Source organism: Emydura macquarii, unplaced genomic scaffold, assembly GCF_026122565.2.
Source record: "Emydura macquarii macquarii isolate MOO-44397 ecotype Brisbane River unplaced genomic scaffold, CSIRO-AGI_Emac_v2 contig_746, whole genome shotgun sequence".
In the NCBI taxonomy this organism is placed as follows: domain Eukaryota; kingdom Metazoa; phylum Chordata; order Testudines; family Chelidae; genus Emydura; species Emydura macquarii.
The window spans coordinates 511,738-534,606 of record NW_027130883.1 but is presented as its reverse complement, the minus strand read 5'-3'; the positions used below and the strand labels follow the sequence as shown (position 1 = coordinate 534,606).

The 22,869-nt window shown below is 58.0% G+C and overlaps 1 protein-coding gene across 1 annotated transcript in view; it reads right to left on the bottom strand.

The window, feature by feature from the left end:
• The window catches only part of LOC137149438 (IgGFc-binding protein-like), a 185,650-nt gene extending 165,680 nt beyond the window's left edge, over window positions 1–19,970 (bottom strand). The window contains exons 1-15 of the mRNA XM_067542955.1: window positions 19,880–19,970; window positions 19,451–19,504; window positions 16,305–17,531; window positions 15,334–15,674; window positions 13,991–14,564; window positions 11,857–12,455; window positions 10,586–11,135; window positions 9,490–10,079; window positions 8,461–9,034; window positions 7,358–7,557; window positions 5,239–5,380; window positions 4,484–4,815; window positions 2,698–3,271; window positions 1,388–1,983; window positions 150–714 (exon numbers count right to left, since the gene is read on the bottom strand). Coding sequence (XP_067399056.1) covers window positions 150–714; window positions 1,388–1,983; window positions 2,698–3,271; window positions 4,484–4,815; window positions 5,239–5,380; window positions 7,358–7,557; window positions 8,461–9,034; window positions 9,490–10,079; window positions 10,586–11,135; window positions 11,857–12,455; window positions 13,991–14,564; window positions 15,334–15,674; window positions 16,305–17,531; window positions 19,451–19,504; window positions 19,880–19,970 — 7,009 coding nt within the window. The remainder of the gene's footprint in view (window positions 1–149; window positions 715–1,387; window positions 1,984–2,697; window positions 3,272–4,483; window positions 4,816–5,238; window positions 5,381–7,357; window positions 7,558–8,460; window positions 9,035–9,489; window positions 10,080–10,585; window positions 11,136–11,856; window positions 12,456–13,990; window positions 14,565–15,333; window positions 15,675–16,304; window positions 17,532–19,450; window positions 19,505–19,879) is intronic.
• Between the last annotated feature and the right edge of the window lie 2,899 nt (window positions 19,971–22,869).

Here is a 22,869-nt window from a genome sequence, read left to right as displayed (position 1 = left end):
GCAGACCAATCTCCATTAGATAGCAATAAGCCACACATAAATGCAGGGGGCATACAGGCGAGAAATTCTGATCTCCCCCCGGCCCCCCAGCAGCAGTGGCTGGTGCGCACACACCCATCCCTAAAGCAGAATTCACAGGCACCACTCACTGCAGAACGAGGCCGATCTCCAGGACCCTAGGCGGATGCCCCCAGCCTGGCAGGCTGCCACGTAGGCGCCGATGGCGCTGCCCAGCACCGAGTAATGCCCCTGGTACTGGCAGGTGTCGGAGAGACAATCCTCCAAGAAGGGGGCTGGGTTGACAACCCCGTGGCACTCCCTGAACGGCCCGTCCCCTCTGGTGAGGACCCCGCAATATTGGTCTCCCCTGTAGGGTTGTCTTTGAGCCTCACTGCAGACCGAGCAGTCCCCGGGGCAGCTATCTGAGCAGCCCGGGACCTCCCCCATCTTCCAGCTCTGCCCAAAGCGGACGCCGTCGGGGGCCCGGCTCCCCTCCTGCGGGATCGGAGCCTGGCCAGAGCTCTGGTTGCCGATGCTGCAGAGGCCGCTGAGGGCGTTGGTGTAGGTGTTGGGCACGGTGACCCGGACCAGGCTGCCCCAGTCGAAGGTCACCGTCAGGTCAAAGGCGGTCTTGATGAGGACCTGGCCTCCGCTGATGTAGGCCTGGAGCGTCTCCTCGTGGTAGAAAGGCAGCGCCACGAAGACGCCGTCCACCTGGAAGAGACGTGGCTTAATTCTTAAATGTGCACTACATGGAGGGGGCAGGGCTGGGAGCCAGGACTCCTGGGTTCTATCCATAGTTCTCAGAGGGGAGTGGAGTCTAGTGGTTAAAGCTGCAGAGCAGGGAGCCAGGACTCCTGGACTCTATCCACAGCTCTTGGAGGGGAGTGGGGTCTAGTGGTTAGAGCTGGGAGGGACAGAACGCCCGGGCTGCATTCCCAGCCCTTCCCCTGACTGCCTATGTAAATTTTGGCAAGTTTTTGCCCTGCTCCGTGCCTCAGTTTCCCTGTTAATTGAACCGGAATGGTGTGTATCTGTTCTAAAGAGCCTGGAGGCCCTGCGTTTGAAAATCACCAAGGAACAGCCGAGTGGAAAATTTGACCTTTGTAACAATAATCTCCTCCCCTGTTTCCTGCACCGCGGCTCAGCGCTGGGCAGAGCACAGACGCTGAGAGGCGACGGCCCCTCTCTGAGCTCCCGCTCCCAGTATGTAGCAGCATATCAGACACACAACGCAGCGCTGAGGTTCTCCAACGCGTCGGCCCCCTGCTTCACTGATGGCTGGATCCTCGGTTCACCCAGTCCCCAGAACTCAGACCCTCTGATTCCCACCAGCTGGGGAACTGGCCCCAAGATCCCTGCTCCCCCGCCGTGGTTGCTTTCCTACCTGGATCCTGCGGGGATACTGCTGGCTGACCGTGACGATTCTGCCGTACACCTCCACGTTTACCACCTCGGTGAAGGACGTGGCCCTGCTACCGCGGTTGTTCCATATCGTGACGTTGAAGGGGGTGAGCGTGGGGTCCTTGGAGGAGAGCCCAGCCAGCTGGTACAGGCAGGTGCCCTGGAAGTTGTATCTCAGCCCAGCGAAGGTGGTGTAGTGATGGTCCCCGGAGGCCGTGCAGGTGGCATAGCCAATTGCATGGCAGCCACGGACCCCGTTGACCACGGCGCATCTCTCGCTGGTCTTGCAACTGGTCTCCTGGCAAACCACCATGCCCAGGCTGGGGTCACACCTACACCAAGAGCGGCAGTTCTCATCGGCCCAGAACGCCTCGCTGGGTTTGTAGTAGCGCCCATTGTAGTCGCATCCGCAGCTCCCCACAGGGACACACTGGCCGGCGCTGAGGACGTAACCGTCGTTACACTGGCAAGTCTCCACGCAGGGCTCGCGGCAGGAGGAGGGGGCAGTTCGGTCGGAGCAGCTGGCCGGGCAGGCATTCCCGCAGGCCTCATAGTGGCTGTTCTGAGGGCAGGGCAGGGCTGGGATCAGAATGGGGGAGAATTAACAACAGTCAAACTGATCAAACACCAATCCCGATGTGTAAGAATGTGGTCCAGCCAATCCTGTATTTCACCTCCCTTCGAGGATGCTACACACGCAAGCATCACACCCACAGCTAGCTGCAGACTGGAGAAAAATCCCCTCCTGCCCCTTCAGTCAGTCATGCCCTGAAATGTGAGAGTTGATCAAAAAAGGGGGTCTCGCTTCCCCATGGAAAATGTCCATTTTTGGTAAAAATGTCAGCTGACAAACAAACAAACAAAAAGAAATTTCAAAAAAAAAGGTTCTATTCAGAAATGCTGCCCTAGTGCCGCCGCGGGGCATAGCTCAAGTGCCTCATTCTCGTCTGTAAACCAAGCTCCATGTTCAGACTACATCACCCACGATGCACCATACTCTCCCCTTTTGGGAAGGGGAAGCAGTGCATCATGGGAGTCTATAGCCCTGGTGAATCATGGGAGATGTAGTGCTGAGGATAAAACCCTGAAATCCAGACTCCCAGCCCACCCTGTTCTAACCCACTAGACCCCACTCTCATCCCAGAGCCAGGGACAGAACCCAGGAGTCCTGGGTCCCAGCCCCCTGTTCCGACCACTAGATCCCACTCTCATCCCACAGCCAGGGACAGAACCCAGGAGTCCTGGCTCCCAGCCCCACCTGATCTAACCCACTCCCCACTGCCCGACACTCACTGCAGCCGGACGGCGTCCTCCAGTCGTTGACCGCGACCCCCTCCTTGCGGCAGCTGGCAGCGTAGGCGCCCAGCGCCTGGCACAGCATGGTCTTGGCACCCCCGTTGAGACAGACATCGTAGATGCAGCTGTCCACGAAGTTGTCCGGGCTAAGCTTGTGGTGGCACTCGCGGAAGGGGCCTCCCTCCACCTTGGCCAGCAGGCCGCAGGTCTCGTCGCGCTGGTAGCGCTGCCGCTGTTCCTCCTCACAGGTGGGGCATTTCCCCTGGCAGACGTGCCAGCAGAACGGGTCGCGGTCCCTCACCTTCCAGCTGGAGGCCCACTCCACCACCGAGCTGGCCCGGGTGCCCTCCGGCGTCAGCATGTCGTCCGCCGGGTTCTGGTTGTAATTCCCGCACAGGCCACAGGTGGCGCCATTGTAACTGCTGGGCAGAGTCACCTGCACCAGCCAGTCCCAGTCGAAGGAGACCTCCAGGCCAAAGTCCGTCTGCAGCACGGCGCTCAGGCCGCTCTGGAAAAGCCGCAGCTTGCCATCGGCCAGGGTGACGGGCAGGCTGGCGATGACGCCGTTCAGCTGCAGAGGGGAAGGGGCGTTAGGGCCGTGGCCGTCCACGCATGGGACAGGAAAGGGAGCATGTGACGACGCAGCAGCGGGGACACGAGGCGGCGGGGTGCGGTTGCTACAGACGATGCTTTAGGCAGGATAGGGTCAGGATTGTGTGTTGTGTTGAGCTCAGCTGTATTGGAAGATGCTGTAATATACGCAATGCAGTGGCGGCGTTGTGTGTTGGGAGAACAGGTGCTCCAGAAGACTCTACACACAATATAATGATTGTGTTGTGGTGCAGATGCAATGGAAGATGCTATACACAATACAGTGGTGGCGTTGTGTGTTGGAGTACATTGTGTTGGGGTGCAGATGCAATGGAAGATGCTATACACAATACAGTGGCGGCATTGTGTGTTGGGGTACATTGTGTTGGGGTGCAGATGCAATGGAAGATGCTATACACAATACAGTGGTGGCGTTGTGTGTTGGGGTACATTGTGTTGGGGTGCAGATGCAATGGAAGATGCTATACACAATACAGTGGCGGCATTGTGTGTTGGGGTACAATGTGTTGGGGTGCAGATGCAATGGAAGATGCTATACACAATACAGTGGCGGCATTGTGTGTTGGGGTACATTGTGTTGGGGTGCAGATGCAATGGAAGATGCTATACTCAATACAGTGATAGTATTGCATGTTGTGTTGGGAGTACAGGTGTATTGTAAGATGCTATATACAACCCAGTGGCAGCATTGAGTGTTGGGGGGTACAGGTGTTGTGGAAGATGCAATACACAATACAGTGACTGTATTGTGTGTACTAGTGGTACAAGAGACACTATACACAATATAGTGTCCATTTTGTGAGTTGTGGTGTATTGTGGGGGGGATGCAGGTGCTATGGAAGATGCTTTACACAATGTAGTGTCAGTGTTTTGTGTTGTGGGTACCGGTGCTATGGAAGATGCTGTACACAGTACAGTGGCAGTGTTGTGGTGCTGCGTTGTGTTGGCGGTACAGGTGTATCAGAAGATATGTGACACTCTTTGTGGGCTGTCATACCGTGACTGCGCTGTGTGATATTGTGGTGTTTTGTGTTGCGGTTGCGCCATGATGCTATGTTGGGTTGGTGTGCGGTGCGTCGTGCCGCGGGCGTGCTGTGCTCTATGGCAGTTGTGCTGGTGTGCAGCATCTTTGTGTCGCGACTGTGCTGACTCCCGACCCGGGGAGACTCACCCGGACTCTGCCGACCTCTTTCTTGTAGATGGAGACGTTGTACCCGTAGACGTAGATGTTGGTCAGGCGCACGTAGGAGACGGCCTGGCTGCCCCCCGCGTTGTCGTTTTTCTCGTCAATGGCGAAGGGTTCCAGGCTGGGGTCGCTCCCGCAGTATCTGGCCAGCGTGTAGGAGCAGGTGCCCTGGAAGTTGAAGTTCAGCCCGTCGAAGGTGTGATAGTGCGGGTCCCCCCAGCCCCAGCAGACCGCCTTGTAGTTGGGGACACATGTCGCGCGGCCGTTCTCAACCTTGCATGTCTCCTTGGTCCGGCATTTCAGGGATTTGCAGGGGTCTGAAGGGGGAGAACCCGAGAGGGAGGGGTGAGGTCTGAGCCACCCCCGTCAGCCTAAGAAGGTGTCCAGCCAGAACTTAGCTCAGTCGGTCAAATCCCCCTGCTGGAGTCAGGACTAGGCTTTAAATCACTGCAAGGCAGTAGCAGAGCTGGGGAAAGAATCCTGGAGTCCTGACCCCCAGCCTCCATCCCTGCTCTAACCACTAGACCCCACTCCCTGCCCAGAGCTGGAACAGAACCCAGGAGTCCTGGTTCCCACCCACAAGACTCTACTCCCCTTCCAGAGCTAAAGACAGAACCCAGGAGTTCTGGCTCCCAGCCCCCGCCCTGCTTTAACCAGTAGATCCTACTCTTAGCTGGTAGCACAGATAATGACCTACAAGAACCCCTCACAGCCCGTTTACAGCAGCCACTGTCCTTTACCTTTGTTGATGCAGCCCACGACACCGTCTTTGGTCTCGCAGGTTTCATCTTTGGCACAGCTCTGGGCCTTGCAGGTCACCCCTTGGGTCGGGCTGCAGCCGCAGCTTTGCTGGCACCCGTTCACCAGGACCGTCTCATTGGGCTGTTTGGGAAAGGGGAAATAATCCCACGTCACCGAAAAGGACAATCACATTTTCAGTTTCACTGATGAGCACTTCTGGTGGAGGTAAACCAGGGCTGGGGCGAGAACCCAGGAGTCCTGGCTCCCCGCCCCCTGTGCTAGCCACTAGACCAGTGGTTCTCAACCTAATTACTTTTGTGGGACACATATGCAGCTCTCTGTGTGTTATGTGGGCCACATCCACACAATATATATGTCACATGGGCCACAGCTGTGGCTGGCTGGGCCACAAGTGACCCACGGGTTGAGAACCAGTGCACTGCACACTGCTCCCCTCCCAGAGCTAGGGACAGAACCCAGGAGTCCTGGCTCCCAGCCCGCTGATCTAACCACTACACCCTGCTCCCCTTCTTAAAGATCTGCTCTAGGAATGATTTGAGGGGCGGTTCTCTGGCCTGTGTTATGCAGGAGGTCAGATTAGATGGTCACAATGGCCTTGGAAACGATGAATCTATTAACCTATGAATATGCATTAAGCAGACAATAGCACTGTAATATTATATTGTGTATACAGACAATTACCTGGCCTAAACAGGCCGATGTCTTCCTATAAACCTGTTTACTTATGCAAAGTATCCCATAACACCCAGCAATAACTTTGGCTGAAGTTGATAGAAAAACTGCCAGAACTAGGATGGGGTGTTCTCTTGGTACAAGATGCCGTCACACCCATGTGTTCAGAACAAAGGGAAAAGAGTACCCAAAAAACAAGGTACAAAGATGATGGGTTAAATCGAGTCTAGATGATATTTACATATCTTTTTACTTGTAAACAGGATGGGTATAAAAAGGAGGGGTAACTTTGGATGCCAGTGTTCTTTCTAAAGGGAATTCAACCACGCAGGATGTGACAGATTCCCAGAAATTGGTCTTGTATTGAACTTTGTTTTCCTGTGCTATTTCTTAGATTCAGAAGGATTAGATTTGTATCGGTAAATGGCGCTAAACATGAATTTTCCCGTACACAGACAAACCATGGGAAAAGCATTTCCATCCATAATAGTTGAAATTCAGAGAGGCAAAGTAAGAAAAATGCAGCAACCTTCTCAGAGTTTGATTTAAGGCTATTCACTGTGTGTATTTTGACATGTGATGTTGACAATCTGTTCTGTCGTGGTTATAAAGCTGTAACTTTTTGAATCTCAGTGGCTTCTGTCATTAAATAATTATCGTCCGGCTCCCCCATTGTCTGACACACTCCCATAATTTGGCGCAAGTGCTAAAGTTTAAATAAATAAAACAAAATTGTAAATGATTAAAACCCACAGCTTTGCGCAGCTGTGAAAATTGAAATAAGACAAAATAAAATGCTTCAAACCCACACTTTTGCTCATTGTGAAAACGTAAATCAATAAAAATAAAAATAAATGCTTAAACAAACATCGATATTATCCGTCGAAATGATTAAACCGTAAAAACTGAAATCTGCCAAGTCTAACTAGAGAGAGACAAGAAAGATGACAACACTCCTGTAAAGAACTCACAGTACACCTCACACCACAATTTACCCAGGAATTGAAGGAGCTCATCAAGTTCTTCCCCAAACAACTCCAAGAGAAACTCTACAACCTCGGCCCCTCTCTAATATCCTGGGACCAACACTGCTACAACGAGGCTGCATCACCCTAACTATGCTACTGTGGACTTTTAGCAATAAAGCGGATTGATGGTGGTTATTTAGTCTCTTGAGTATCTTTCATAACAAATCCAAGTGGGATCCAGGAACTGCCTATAGAATTTAGTGACAAGAGGCACATCAGGATTGTGTCTTTCTCTGGAGTTCGGGAATTAAGCATGGCCAGCCGGGGTGAGGTGCCAAGCCCCGTAGACCAATGTTTTGATCCACCATATGCACCTCTAGGCTAAGGAACTGTCTTAGTTCCCACTTAGCTTAGGGGTGATAGGATCCGACCCGCATCTTCCAGCAGGGAGCAGTACCTGGTAGTATCTCCCCTTCTCAAAACAGCCACAGCTCTCCACCATCACGCAGCCCTGGCCGTCAAAGAAGAAGCCGTCGTCGCACTGGCAGCCTTCGGCGCAGGTCTCCGGGCACGGCGTGGGGTCGGTGATGCTGGCGCAGGTGGTGGAGCAGAGGTCGGCGCAGACCTCGTAGTGGCTGTTGGCCGGACAGCTCAGAGCTTCAAGAGGAGAAATTATCGATTCCCAGAGTCACAGATTTGCAGGGAGCATCGTGAGCCACCAGGCTGCCCTCCTGCATGGCCCCAGCCCAGATCTGGGGGTTAAGCTAGAGCGGTGCTTTTAGAGAGAGCCGGTCACCATGGAAAGACTCCGAGGGCTGGAGACTCTGCCCTGTCGCTGGGGCAGTCGTTCCCAGAGTTAATTCCCCTCCCTGGGGAAAATCTGCCCCTTCTTCCCAGTCTCGATTTGTCTGGCTTCATCCCCCGGCCGTCAACTCTCGCTCTGCCCTTGTCAGCTGGGTTAATAAGCCCCCTGCTCACCAAAATCTCTTCCCAGGGAGGTGCTGATAGACCGGGATCTAGTCCCCTCTGAGCCTTCTCTGGGTTAAACTTCTTCACTTCCTGGCTCTCAGGCAGGTTTTCCAGCATTGAATCATCCCCGTCACCCTCCCCGATTCCCCAACATCCTGTTCGACGTGCGGCCCCCCAGAGCTGGGCGCAGCCTCCAGTCATGGTCTCCCTGATGCCGTATCTCAAGGGGACCCTACCTCCCAGCTTCAATTCGCTATCCCCCTGCTTCTCCAGCCCCGGCTCGTGCCGTCATCTTGGCCAGAGCATTGCTCGGGGAGCGCATGGGCAGCTGGCTCCACCAGGACACCTGGGTCCTTTCCGGAGTCATTGTTTTCCAGGGTACAGCTCCCTTCCCGCACCCAGCCTGCAAATCTGACCGACAGCCTACCTGGAGGGAGCAAGGATGCAGCCAGAGCGGGAGGACGAGGAGAGAGTGGATGAGAAGAAACAAACAGACGAAGGGGCTGGAATGAGATGCCCAGAACTGACGCGCCCCCCCCCAGAGGCAGGGGTGCGAATGGGACAGGCCCGTGCGACACCAGCAGCACTTACGGCAGAAGGAGGCGCTCCTCCAGGGCTGGATGGGAGCTCCGGCCTCCTGGCAGGCCGTCACGTAGCTGTGGACGCTCTGGCAGAGGACCTGGGAGTCCCCTTTGGCCAGGCACACATCGTTCAGGCAGTTGTTGAGATACACGCCGGGGCTGACGGTGCCGTGGCAGGTGGCGAAGGGGCCATCGGAGGCCGTGAGCAGCCCGCAGTAGTTGCGCTGTTTGAAGACGTCCTTCCTGGTCTCGTCGCAAACCGGGCAGCTGTTCCCAGCGCATCCGGCCTCGCAGGCCACCCCTGGGCTGGGGACTTTCCAGGCGGAGCTGAACGCCGCCGGGTCGGGGGCCGCCTTGCCATCGGGCAGCAGGAACTCGTCATCCCGACGCCCGTTGTAGTTCCCGCACAGGCCGCACGTCTGGCCCCGGTAGTTCCCCGGGACGGTGACTCTCACGTTGTACAGGAGGTTGTAACTCACGGTGAGGCCGAAGTCGGCTTGCACCAGGACGTTGGTGCCGTGCTGATACACCCGGAGCCGCCCATCGGCCGTGACCATAGGTAGTTTGTAGGACACCCCGTCCACCTGGGGGAGACAGAGCATTCCCTGTGAGCATGGGGCAGTGGACACGGGGGCAGGGGCAGAGAGGGATGCAGCAGGCAAGCGGGCAGGCTGAATTCCATTCCGGGCCAGATTCGGTGTAAATCCAGAGTCACTCCCTGACTGCGATAGGGTCAGGGCCAGAATCTGATCACAGCGTCCCCGGGATAAATCCAGAGCGAGCTCACAGATTGCACAGGACTGACTCCAGAGTCACTCAGGATCAGCCCCTCTCTCTCTGCCCCCGGCTCTCTGCCCCCGCATAGGGAGATCTAATCCTCCTGCCCCGGAGAGGCCAGTCCCAGATGCAGATGGCGGGAGACAGAACGCAGCTGGGGGCACCACCTTGCCGTCTCTGAGATGCAGGGACAGGTCCTGCCCGGCGCCTACCCCATTGCAGAGTCGGACCTTCCCAGGCCCCTCCCCTGAGCAGGACTTACCCTGACTATCCCCCTCATGCCCTGCAGCAGGGCCAGGGTGGTCCCGTAGAGGCGGACGGACACCAGCTTGGCCACGGTGACCTTCCCGCTGCCCCACGGCCGGTTCTCCAGGTGGACGGCAAAGGGCGGCAGCTGGCGGGCGTCGGCGCAGGTGGTGGCCAGGGCGTAGGTGCAGGCGCCGGGGAGGCTGGCGGCGACGCCGTCGAAGGAGGTGTAGCGGGAGGCGCCGGAGACGGTGCAAGTGGCGGAGCCGAGCGGGTGGCATCTCCGGACGCCGCCTGCCACCTTGCACTCCTCGTTGGGGCCACAGGACAAGCCCTTACAGGCCACGGCCCCGCCGGGCTGGCAGACGCACTGCTCCTGGCACGTCGGCTGGAAGGTCTCCCCGACCTGGTAGTAAAAGCCCCGGTGGACACAGCCACACTGGGCCGTGGGCACGCAGCGGTCGCCGCTCAGCATGAAGCCCTCGTCGCACACGCAGCTCTCCTGGCACTGGGCCGGGCACGGGGTCGAGGCATAGAGGCTGCTGCAGGTCGCCTGGCAACCTCGGGCGCAGAGCTCGTAGTGGCTGTTCTGGGGACAGGCCAGCTCTACGACAGGAGCAGAACGACGTGTCAGGGTAGCAAATTCGGACCCCGGCCGGCTCCCCCGGGAGAGGAAAGGCCCCACCCCCCATTCCCCACCCCGCTGAGCCAGCCAGTCCCCTGCCCTGGGGCAGGATCCGAGCCGGCACCCCTTAGAGGGGAAAGGCCCATTCCCTGAGCTGGCTCAGGGGGTGTCTGGGGGAACAGGTTAAAACCCTCCTTGGTGTTTGTCAGTGGAACGGGATTGAGTTCAATGCAATGGTGCTGATTTACACCAGCTGGGATCTGCCCCACTGACTCCAGCCGCGCTACGGCCCATTGACGCCGGCGGTTATCTGGCTGGATTATCTAGGTTTGTAAATATTCTCCCTCATCAGGGACTAGAGCACTGCACGGTGTCGCAGAGCGGAAGGCTAGGCGGGCGCATCACGCCAGCCAGCCCTCCCGACGCCCTCGCGCGGCCCAGGAAACCCGGCCCCGCCGCCAACACCGTGTGACTGGCGCACACTCACTCCAGAAGACGTGCTGCCTCCACTGGTACAAAGTCACCCCGGCGGCCTGGCAGGCCGAGGCGTAGCCGGCAATGACCTGCCCGAGCACGGCCAGCTGCCCCTTGGACAGGCAGTGGTCAAACACACAGTCGAGGAAGAAGCTCTCGGGGTCGATTTGGCTGTGGCACTCTCTGAACGGGCCGGTTTTCTCCAGGATGATCCCGCACTCGGTGCTGACACCCCGCTGGCGGTTGGCGAGGGCTTCCAGGTCGGGGCAGGCCCCCACGTCGACTTCGCTGCAGCCCGAGGGCTCGGCCACCCTCCAGCTGAGCCCAGCACCTGCGCCGGCTTTCCCCGCTGGCTCATCTTTTCTGTCCCCGTTGAAGTTGCCGCACAGACCCCCCAGGGCACCGGCGTAGGTGCTGGGCACAGTGACGGTGATCCGGCTGTGCCAGTTGAAGGTGACGCTGAGTCCAAAATCTGTCTGAATCACGGCGTCAAAGCCTCTCTGGTACATGGAGATCTTCTCCATGTCCACTTGGTACGGCAGGTTGGTCAAAACGCCGTTCACCTAGGGATAGAGAGAGAGAGAGACCTTGCAACGAGACTAGGCAGGGATCACTGAGCCCCAGTGCAGAAATGCAACTGCCTCTACGTTGGGGCAGCCGGGGAACAGCCGCACATAACGTCACAAGGAGGCGGGTCCCCTGGCTCTGAGATGCAGCCGGCTCTGGGGTAGGGCAGCTGCCTCGCAGCCCACAAGTTACTGGGGGGACAGATGGTCTTGAGGTTAAGACACAGAATCCAGAGCTCCCAATACCATCCTACACTCTGGGAGGGGAGTGGGGTCTAAAGAGTTAGAGCAGGAGGGCAGGGAGCCAGGACTCCTGGGTTCACTCCCTGGCTCTGGGAGCGGAGGGGAGCCTGGTGGGTTAGAGCAGGAGGTGCTGGGAGCCAGGAACCCCAGCTTCTGTTCCCAGCTTTGAGGTGAGTGGGGTCTACTGGTTAGAGCTGGGCGGGGTAATGATCGGTTCTATTCCAGACTTGCTGGGTGACTGTATGACCCCATTAATCTCTCTGTGCCTCAGTTTCCCCAGCTGTGAAATGGGCACTTCCCAGCCTCATCAAGCGGTTGTATCAACACCTGTACTTTGGACTCCTCTGATGGGGCCAGGGGAAGGCCACTGCTGCATGGAGAGTTTAGGACAGGAAGTGCAGAACCTCAGGCTGACATCATATCAGACCAGCAGGGATCCAGCCCAGTCCTCCCCAGCCCAGGCTCACAGACTCACCATGATCTTGCCCTGATAGGCCCAGCTGATGGTGATCTCCACGCCGTAAACCTGGACCTGCACTACTTTGTTGAAGGACAGCAATCGGCCACCCTGGCGGGCGTTCTGCACCAGGACCCGGAAATCCACCAGCTCCTGGCTCTTTTTGGTCAGCCCGGAGAGCTGGTACAGGCAGCTGCCCTGGAAGTTGAACCTCTGCCCGTCAAAGCTGCGGAAGTGGGAGTACCCACTGGCCATGCAGCTGGCGTAGCCGGTGGGGTAGCAGTTCTGGATGCCCTTCTCCACCCGGCACTGCTCCCCAGCCCTGCACCCCGTGGGCTGGCAGCTCGCCTTCCTGCTCTTTGGGTCACAGACGCAGCGTCTCGTGCAGGTGCCGTCCCCCCAGAATTGCTCTCCGGGAGCGTAGAGGAGCCCCTCGAACTCGCACCCGCAGCCGGCTTCGGGGATGCATTTCCCAGCGTCCAGCACGAAGCCCGCGTTGCACTGGCAGGTCTCCACGCAGGGCAAAGAGCAGTTGTTAGGGGTCGCTTGGTCGTTGCAGGTGGCAGGACATGCCGAGCCGCAGGACTGGTACTGGCTGTTCTCCGGGCAGGACAGAGCTGTCAAATGGATGAGCAGAGGGGTCACTGGGATATCACTCCGTTCAGCACATGCTACAGCTTGAACCACCACCATCATGCATCAGCCTCAGAGACAGGATAAGAGCTCTACTACTGCTGCCCACTGAGGCAGTGCTCCTTTAACTCAAGCACCTGCAGCCTGCATCCCCCTGCCGACCCGCCGAAAAATGGAGGAATGGTCAAAAATCATGAGACTTTTATAGGTGAAATTAAATATTTCCTGGGTGGGGCAGGGGTTGGTCTGTTTCCAGCTTCTTTAACCTGCAGCCCCCCCACAACTGCTGTTAGCACAGCAGAGTCTAAAGGCTCTGATCAGCACCTCCTGTGCAAGGTGCTGTACTCACACATCATGAGAAAACAGCCCTGTCCCAAGGGAGTGGGGGGAGGGAGGTGTTGCAAAATAATCTCAGGTTAAGTGGGGGGGGGGTGTCCCTGACGCCCCCTGCTGGAGGGGACGAGCCCTGCTTTTTGTGTGTTTTTGTGCACCTGTCTGTCCCTGCTACCCCGCCCCACCTTTCTGCCCCATCTTCCCCTTTCTGCCCCCCTACTTCAGCCCCTCCTTGACCCCCCACATCCAGCTTTCTGGTCAGCTGCTCTCCCACATTTCTCCCCATTGCATTCTCTGCCCCCCCCCCCACTCTCCCTGCCCCCACATTCCTCTGCCCCCCAGACTCCTCCCCTTCCCCTCCTGCCTCCTATATTCACCTGCCCATAGGCTCCTCCCTGCTGCCCCCCCCCCCCGAATTAACCATCTCCCCCCAACTGCCTGGAAGCAGAGCACCATCAGCACAGCCTGGTTTCAGTCCCAGTGGAGGCACTGGGGAGGCGGTGGGGGCGGGGGGAGAATAGCTGCCCTATTTATTATGGGCAGCCTCATGACAGTATGGCGCGAGAGTCTGTGTCTCTGGGAGCCACCAGATGCGGGGTCCAGGGTCCCCCCCACAAACCAGAGGTGCGGGTTTCAGCTACGGATCCATCCTCTCCAGCACCTCTGTAGGGGGAATGTGTTACGGGGATGGGGGGTCTATTTCAATCGCGGCGCAGTCCCCCGAAATTTGCTATTTGTGCCACAACTGACCCCCGGAAAAACTGTGTTTTCTCCGCAGCAGTTCTCAAGCGGGGGGTTCCAACCCAGAAGGGGGGTTACCAGCCCATTAGAGGGGAGAGACGCGGTATTGCCCCCTTTACTTCTGCGCTGCCTTCAGAGCTGGGCGCCCGGCCAGCAGCCCCCGCCCTCCGCTCTGCCTTCAGCGATGGGCAGCCGGAGAGCAGACTGCACAGTCTGGGACGCCGTTTTCACAGCCGCAAATCTGGGAGACCGCTAGCAATGAGGATTGGCCACAAAATCCTCACCGGAGACGACCCATCATGTTCCCCACCCCCCTAAAACAGCCCGTGCCCCGTCGGCGCCCCCTAGAGGGAAAAGGCCCCGGGTCCCATCCCCTGAGCCAGCCAGCTCTCTGAATTCCTTTGGCACCAGTTCTAGGACCAAACCCGGGGTTCATCTGACTCACGGAAGCCTGCGAGACTCCTCCAGTCGGAAACGGCCACCCCCTCTCTCCGGCAGGCGTCGGCGTAGCTCGTCAGCGCCTGCCACAGCATCTCCTGCCGGCCGTCGTTCATGCACAGGTCGTAGACGCAGTTGTCCAGGTAGATTTTGGGGTCGAGCACAGAGTGGCACCGGCTGAAGGGGCCGCCCGCCCCTTTGCTGATCCAGCCGCAGAAGGGCTCGGCCATGTACCTGCCGACCAGCTCCGGGGAGCAGCTCTTGCACTTCCCGTGGCAGTCGTGCCAGCAGAACCTGTCCCCGTCCTCCACCTTCCAGCTTCTCCCGAACTCCACAGGGCTGGCAGTCTGCGCCCCATCTGGGGCGGCGAAGTCGTCCCCGGGGTCTCCGTTGTAGTTGCCGCACAGGCCGCGCACGCTCTCCCAGAAGCTGCTGGAGATCTTCACCACCAGCGAGCTGTCCCAGTCGTAGGAGACCCGCAGGGAGAAGTCGGTCTCGATGACCACGGAGCGCCCACTCTGATACAGCCTCAGTTTCCCCTCCAGCAGAGAGACGGGGAGGCGGGAGCGCTGAGCGTTCACCTGGGAGAGTGGCCACAAGCAATGGTCATCATTGCAGGCACGCTCTTCGGCCTGTGTCCTATTCCCAACAACCACTCCCTTAAAAACCAGGTACATTCAAAGCCCACCCAGGCCAAGTCAGGAGCACCCATTTCACCACGAGCCACATGGTGTTTACAAGAGCGATTTCTCAGGGCGGGCAACTGTCACCACTTCCCACAGGTTCCCTGCACCTTCCCGTGAAACATCTGCTGCTGATAGAGGTGGGACACAGGTAGGTGGTCCTCCAGCCCAGCCTGGCAGTAGAGCCGGGGGGAAATTTTTGACTGAAACAGTTTTTCAGGAAAAAAAAAAATGCAGATTCGGTGATACCAAAACAATTCACTGCTGGAATTCTGGGAGGGGGGGAATCAAATTGTTTTCATCTTTGGCAACTTCTCGATTCAAAAGTTCCTTTAATGTTACAGTGTTTGAAACTGAAATGAAACATTTTGTTTACCCCAAAACAAATAAAGTCAACTTTTCGATTTGCCGAAAATGTCTAACACTTTTATTTTTGTTTTTGACCTGAAATAATTTTTTTTTTTCCAAAAGAAAAGAAGTAATAAAGGAAGAAATGAAAAGAAATGTAAAGGAAGAAAAAAATGAAGGGAGAAAAGCAAAGAAAAGTAAAGCAAAGAAAATGAGGAGTAATGAAGGAAGAAAAAGAAAAGAAGGAAAAATGAAGGAAGAAAAGAAAAGAAAAGCTAGATGGATAGATAAGAGAGAAAGGGGATGGGCACATTCTTACCCTCACGTATCCGTATTCATTTCTGACCACGGACACGTTGTAGCCGTAGACCTGCACGGTCACGAAGCCCACATAGGAGACTCTCTGGTTGCCCCGGTTCTCGTTCTTGGCCGTGATGTGGAAAGCCGGGAGAGCTGCGTCCGAGCTGAAGGTCTTGGCCATGGTGTAGGTGCAGGTGCCCACGAAGTCGTAGTTACGGCCATCGAAGGTGCGGTAGTGGGGATCACCCAGTGCCCAGCAGGTTGCCATGGAGGTGGCCACGCACACGGGTCTGCCTCTGGTCATCTGGCAAGTCTCCTTCTTCCGGCACTGCATGGAGCTGCAGGAGGGCATCGGGATTGCTGGGGATAGGATGGGAAGGAAAGGGCGAGCAGAGAGATAGGCAGGGCATTATAACAGGGAGCAGAGGGTGAAGTGTGGAGGGGTGGATGGAAGGGAAGAATGGGTGGGGGGATTGATTGGAGACGATGGATGGGTGGATGAATAGATGGATAGATAGACGGACAGATGGAGGGATGGATGGGGATGGATGGATGTGTATGGGGATGGATGGATGGAGGGCGTATGGAGCAGATGGATAGATGGATGAAGGGGTGTATGGGGACGGATGGATGGATGGACGGATGAATGGATGGACAGACGGAGGGATGGATGGATGGACAGACGGATGGATGGAAGAAGGGATGGATGGATGGAAGGGTGTATGGGGACAGATGGATGGATGAACGGACGGACGGACGGACGGACGGATGGGAGACTGAATTTTGCTGTGAATGCTCTTTGGGATGAGCATGGCAGGACCGCACCAGGCTCCCTGTGCAGCGCCCCTGCCCTGGAGACCTTCCTGTCTATGAATGGGCTCCCCCGTAGGGTCTATTCATGCCAATCGCCACCCTACGATTTCACAACAGCAGCACAACCCCCCAGACACCTCCCATCGCCCCCTTCCCCTCAACCGTCCCCGCACTCACCACGCAGGCAAAGGGCAGCCAGGCCGTAGCTATTCCGCTGAGCGATCCCGACGCTCAACAGTTCGAAGGCTGCACTGGGGTGCTCCACCAAGATGGCCCCGCTTCTGATGCCCAGGTTCAACTCTCCCCAGGAATAGTCTGTGCCGGGGATCGGCCTCCAGCGCGCCCCGTTCAGGGGTCGCTGATCCACGGTGATACCAGCAGCCGACGTGGTCTTGGCCACAAGGATGGCATAGTTTTCGAAGCCCTGCTGGCTGGTGATGGAGTAGGAGGAGCAGAAGCTGGAGACATCCGGGATGCTGACCAAGAAGGGGTCGTAACTCACGCTGCCCTGGGCCCCGCCGATGCAGAAGAAGAAGACTTGAATGCCGGCACTGGCGGAGATGTACAGGGGGTTGGCCAGGGTCACCTCTAGCTGCAGGACCTGCCCAGATACCAGTTTTTGGCTCCGCGGGGCCCCGCCAGAGAGGTAGCTGAGCAGCGTGGCTTGGGCAGCGACCACATACACCAGGTCGAATTTGGCCTGGAAGGGCATCGGCGGCACGAAGAAAGTCGTGCCCCACCCAGAGACGGGCAGCAGCTGCTCAGCCACGTGGTTGCAGTTGGTGTTTTTCTGGGCGCAGCTGTGGCCGCTCAGCACGGCCACCGGCTTCAGGGACACCACCCGGGTGCCGGAGAGGTCCTGGTTGCTTTGGAATTGGACGGCCTGATAGGGCCCAAGGGAGAGGGTGATTTTACTGCCGGCCTCGTAGACCCGCTCTTGGAATCTCACGCTGCCCTTCAGGTGGATTTCCACGGAGGTGGGTTCCCGCCACGCCATGACGGCGAACTCTTTGTAGGTCCCGGCGGCGTCTCCAGCCGGCGTGAGGACATAGTACTCTACGCCAAGGCTCTGGACCGGGTACACCACGCTGGTGTCAGCCGTCAGTTCCTTGGCATTGAGCGACATGACCGAGACGTCCTTGTCTGCCTGCACCAGGACGGTGTTGCAGAACTTGGTGGTGCCGGGCATCTCGGCTTTGGCCGGGATCTTCACCGAGACCGTCTGGCCTTTGCCAAGCTTGAAGGTCTGGCGGAAATGGGACTTGCGCACCTCGACGGTGACGACGGTGGAGGGTGAGTAGCCGGAGACGAAGAGCCGGAAGTCGGCCTTGGAGTTGCTGACCAGGTAATTCTGCATGAAGGCCGTGATGAACTCCCGGCCCATGGGGCCGGCCATGCTAGAGCCTGAGGGGAGCGGGACAGAGAGGGGGAGTCACCGAGCCAGCCCCTCTAGGGGGGTCTTGGAGCTGCTTTTATGTGCCTTAATGATGGGGAAGAGTTAATAGCAATGGCGAAAGCCCTCAATAACCCATACACTGCCCTGCCGGTGCCCCTCACTCCTGACCTATAGATCCCTGCCACCCCAGCCCTGGGCTGCCCCCCATACACACAGCTCTGCTGGCCCTCAGTGGGGCTGATTCACCTCTCACTCAGTCTAGTGTGAATGAGCAGTCACCCCGCAACTGCGTGTGTGAGAGCTGAGTCCAGGTGGTGGTGTTACCATCTGGGGCCAGTTCCTCTCTAAAGCCAGTGGATTTACACCCCCCGTGAGCCAGGAAACCTGATTTCAGATTCCAAATCTGAAAATTCCTGGCTCTAACCTGACCTGGGGCCGGAACCCAGAAGTCCTGGCTCCCAGCCCCTTGCTCTAGCCGTGAGACCCCACTCCCCTCCCAGAGCTGGGGACCGAACCCAGGAGTCCTGGCTCCCAGCCACCTTTGCTCTTGGAGGCCTCAAAACCCAGCTCAACCCTGGCAGGAAACAGCCCTAACTCAAGTGTAACCAGCTCTCCAGGAGAAGCACTGTGCCCCTCCCTGACACCGGCACCACGATGGGCTAATGGGCCCGGGCACCGGGGGAAAGGCAGAGCCACAGGGAATTGGGCATGGCTGAAGGGTGGGTGTGTCTAGCTGGGAATGGGGCGTGGCCAGAGGGGGAAAAACTGGCAAAAAAAGGGGAAAGGGGTGTGGCCAGATGGACAAGGGGCTTGGCTATCAGAAAAAGAGGTGTGGTCAGAAGGGGTGTGGTCAAATTGAAGTGGGTGTGGTCAGCAGACCCTTGCTCTGTGCCCATCTTCAGCTGTATTCGCAGCCTCTTTCCCCAGCTGGTCTAGCCCAGCTCAGAGGCAACCAGGCTGAAGGAGGGGCAGGGCAGAAGGGAAACGCTAAACTGCCCCTGCACGCTGACGTGCACACACTCTGACACACACACACACACACACAGAAAAATGCTGGCACACACGTACATGCTGATACACACACACACACTAACGTACCCCCACACACACAGACACACACACACACCCAGATGAGCTCTATGCCGCTCACCCTGCCCCCATCGCATGTGCCGATTGAGTGTGCGGCACCCTGTGGGCACACCCTGCAAGTGTGCAAACTGAAGCCATGTCCCTGAGCTTTGCACACCTGGGGCATGGCCCCTGCCAGGGGCGGGAAGAGCTGCCAGGCAGAAGGCAGCGATAGCTGCTGCTATGCCCCGCCCCTTCCTCAATTTAAGGGCGTGGCTAAGGCAAGAGGCCGTGGCCCCAGACACCCACCCCCTGGCTGCCTTGCAGCCCAGAACCAGGCCAGGAGCAGTTTGCATTGCAAATGTTACAGCAGCCCTGAGGCTGCTTGAACTTGTGCCTGTCTGGAACAGCAGCCCAAGGACCCAGGCTGCACGGGGCACCGTGGAGGCTGGCCCAGCAGTGTGCTTAAATGTACATGGCCCATCGCCGCCAGGGTGAGTAGGGGGGGAATCGGTCCCAATGACCCCAATGAGTTACTCCTGATTTACACCAGGATAAGGGAGCGTGGAACTGGCCGCCAGTGACCCCAGTGGAGTTATTCCTGTTCACACAGGGTGAGGGAGAAGGACAGTGACCCCATTAACCCCAGTGGAGTCACTCCTGATTTACCTAGGGCGAGTGGAGACTTCTCCCGCCCTCCCTGCCCTGTGGGTCCTCCCATTGCCCGGGTCTGGTCCCAGCCCTTGGATGCTCTTTTCTGCCCCCGTCCCAGCTCTGGTAACCCCACATCCCTGCTCCGCCCCCCAGACCCTCCCCACACCCCGAGCTCCCCCCAGCCCCGCATCGGATCCCCACTCACCCGCCAGCAGCGCCAGCCCGGCCCAGAGCAGCAGCGTCCACCTTGGTGCCATGGCTGCAAAACAAGGGGTAGGGGAGAGGGTTAATCTGGGGGAATGGGGTGGGAGGCGATCGGGGCCACCTTCGCCCTCAGAAGCTGGGGATCCTGGGGGGAGCGGAGGTGGGCAGACCAGGGGCAGCACTGATAGGGAATTGGGATTCCCAAGGTGACTTGGAGCCAGGACTCCTGGGTTCTATTCCCAGCTCTGGGTGGGGAGGAGTGGGGTCTAGTGAGTTACAGGGGGGCTGGGAGCCAGGACTCCTGGGTTCTATTCCCAGCTCTGGGTGGAGGGAGGCTGGGAGTCAGATCCTATCCCCAGCTCTCAGAGGGTCTCCTCTGATGAATCTCGCTGTCCACTATCCCCTAGTCCCTCCCACATTCTGTCCCAACCACAAAGGGTTACAATAGGACCATCTGCCCCATATCGCCTTAGCGCGATGGTAATGGAGATTGGGGGACGGAGCTGCAGACTCCCCGGCATGTGGTCGGATACCAACAGATCCCCCTGAGACTCATCCCTCCTGGCATGGGGTAAGTCAGCAACTTGCCCTGGGGCAGGTCATCCCTCCATTGGCCACCAGGCGGTGTCTGGCTCCTGCTCTAATGCCACGGGGATGGGGGATGGGATACCAGGGTAGAGGGGCCCATTGCTTTGGTCCGGTGTGGCTCTTCCCAGCTTCTGGGGGGAGGTGATGCCTCATATGGGCCCTGCAACATGCGCCCCACCCCAAAACATCATCCATGGAAGCATCCCTCGGTCATTTATCTCTCCCTTCCTGCTCCAGAGCAACCACCTTCTCCTGTTCCTTTCGCCCTGCGCTTTCCTCTGGCACCATCCGTTATCTGAGCGTCTGCGTCCCTCCCCCTAGGCCTCAGTACACATCTGAGTGTCTAGCGATCTATGTCCATACATATCATCCTCTAGCTAGCTACCCATCCATCCCCATACACACCCTCTGATTACCTGTCTGTCTGTCCCCAGATAGATACACTATCTATCGATCGATCGCTCTGTCCATCCCCATACACCCCCTCTGATTATCTGTCTGTCTATCCCCAGATACACTATCTATCGATCGATCGCTCTGTCCATCCCCATACACACCCTCCATCTGTCTGTCTATCCGACTCCTATTGGACTTGAATCCATGCTGCATTAAATCGCCTGCCCCCAAAATGTCCCGTTCCCCTCCCCGCCGCCACCCGCATGCAGGGCGAGGGGCTGGGGCAAGAGAGAAAGGAACGAATCCGACTTACCTGCTGGAAGCACCTGGCTAGCCCAACAGTGGAGCGTGAGGGGTTTATATAGCAAAGGATTCCTTGGGAGGGTTTGGTGACACCCATGGGTGAGGCAACTGGGCTGGGTTCAATCACAGCTTCCTGGAGGAGGGCGATTCCGTGCGGAGGGTCCACTCAGGGCAAAGGGAGCTGCAAAATGAGGCATAGAGAGATGTCGAATAGGAGGGGCTGCGACAGAGGGTTAAATCTCTGGACTGGGGGGAAGAAGGCAGACCAGGTAGTCAGGTCCCGTCACCCTGTCATTCAAAGAACGAGGGGAAGGGACGAGGCACCAGGGGCCTGCGGAACTCCTCGCCACAAGGTGCAACTGCAGTCAAGGACCTCAGCCGGGCTTGCGAAAAGAGCAGGAGGCTCATGTAGCTGCCGAGACCACCCGGAGTTAGGCAGGAGCTTCAAAGTATTATGGGATGGAAACCCACAATGCCTGGGATTAAGGGGAAACACCCCCCACAAGGAGTTGTTCCATTACTGGCCATTAGGGGGGATCGCTGCCTTTCTTGTGACAAACCCCAACCATAAGACCACCAGAGACAGGATTCCAGGGTAAATGGGCCCCTGCAGCATCAATGAGGGAGTGGAGGTGGCAGACATGGGGGACATGGGTCAGGCGCCTGCCCTGGGAGAAAATGTTTGCCCAATTTATTTCGTCTCCATTCACCCAGGAATAAAGGAGCCACGGCCGAAGGGCCCTGTCTCCAGCTACTCGATCCCCCTCGTTTCCCAGAGCCAGGGATAGAACCTAAGAGTCCTGGCGCCCAGCCTCCTTCAAGTCCCAATTCCCCCCAGTCCTGTGGGCAGCTGCTGTAATGAGCAGGCTCCTCTTCCAGCCCCCCAATCCTCCTGCCCCCGCCCCCAAAGTCCCTCCTTCCCCTGCCCCTCCTCCGAGTGGCCCCACCCCTTGGCCCAGCACTCCCCTATTAGTGTCAATATTTGTGATTGTTTTCACACCAGCAGAGGCGGGGCAGGGCCACACCAGGCAGTGCCTCGTCATCCCACCGCTGACACCAGCGGAGGCACTGCAGGCACTGGCATAGCTGCTCTGCTGCCAGGGTCTCCCCCCCCGAGCCCGCTCTCCCCCATCCTGTGCTCCTCAAGCAGCTGCCTCTGCACCCCTCAGCACCCCTGCCCCCAGCCTGTATGCCCCACGCCGCCTGCCTCTCCTGCTGCCGAGATCCCTCCCCGATGAACCCTGGGGATAGCTCGGGGACTCCTGGGGGGCTGGGTATGGCAGGCCCCACGTGTCCATCGCTGGCACGGCTGGTTCCCACCAAACTGGCCGCGGCAGCGCGAAGGGCACAGCTGCCGGACCCGTGCCAGGCAGCCCGTGGCCCATCGCAGCTCAGGGGAGCCCGCACCCCGGACACGTTATCTCACAACCACCGATCTTTGGGGAACTTTTCTGCCTGACCACAAGGAGTGCGCCAGGGCCCAGGCCCCAGCACCCAGCTGGAGGGGCTGCTGTGGGGAGCCATGGCTGTGAGTGTCCATGAGAGGTGGTGTGGGATGAGTATTGAGCCCCCTACCCCACTCCCCACAGCATGGCGCCTCCCCCCCTCAACTGACCCCTCTTCCCGCAGCACCTGCTCACAGCCTGCTCCCCCACATCTGTGAACCGGCCCCGCTTCTGGGACTCCAGATCGCTCCGGCCAACTGCTCCAAGCTGGGGAACGGGCCCAGAAACCCTACATGGGGAGGGAAGGTGGGATGCGGGTGGCGAGGGGGCAAGTTGGAGGCTATTTTTAGCTGTTCCAATATGTTTAGTGAGTAATGGAGACGCGATGGAGCTGCAGTCTCACAGGGTGAATCCAAAGTGACTCCACAGGTGTCACTGGGGCTCCTTCTCCTCTCGCTGCCCCCGGTGTAAATCAGGAGTGACTTAATTGGCAACTCAACCCTACTGATTTAATGGCAACTCAACCCTCCAGTGGAGTCGCTCCTGATTTACAGCAGGCTGAGTGGGAGGGAATCGGGGCCAGTTTGCTGGTGTTGCATCTCACGCCACTTGCAAATTCGCCACCGGCAGATCGATCTATCCGGATCGGCTGAGTGGTCAGCGAAGACCTGCTCAATGGATCCGGAAG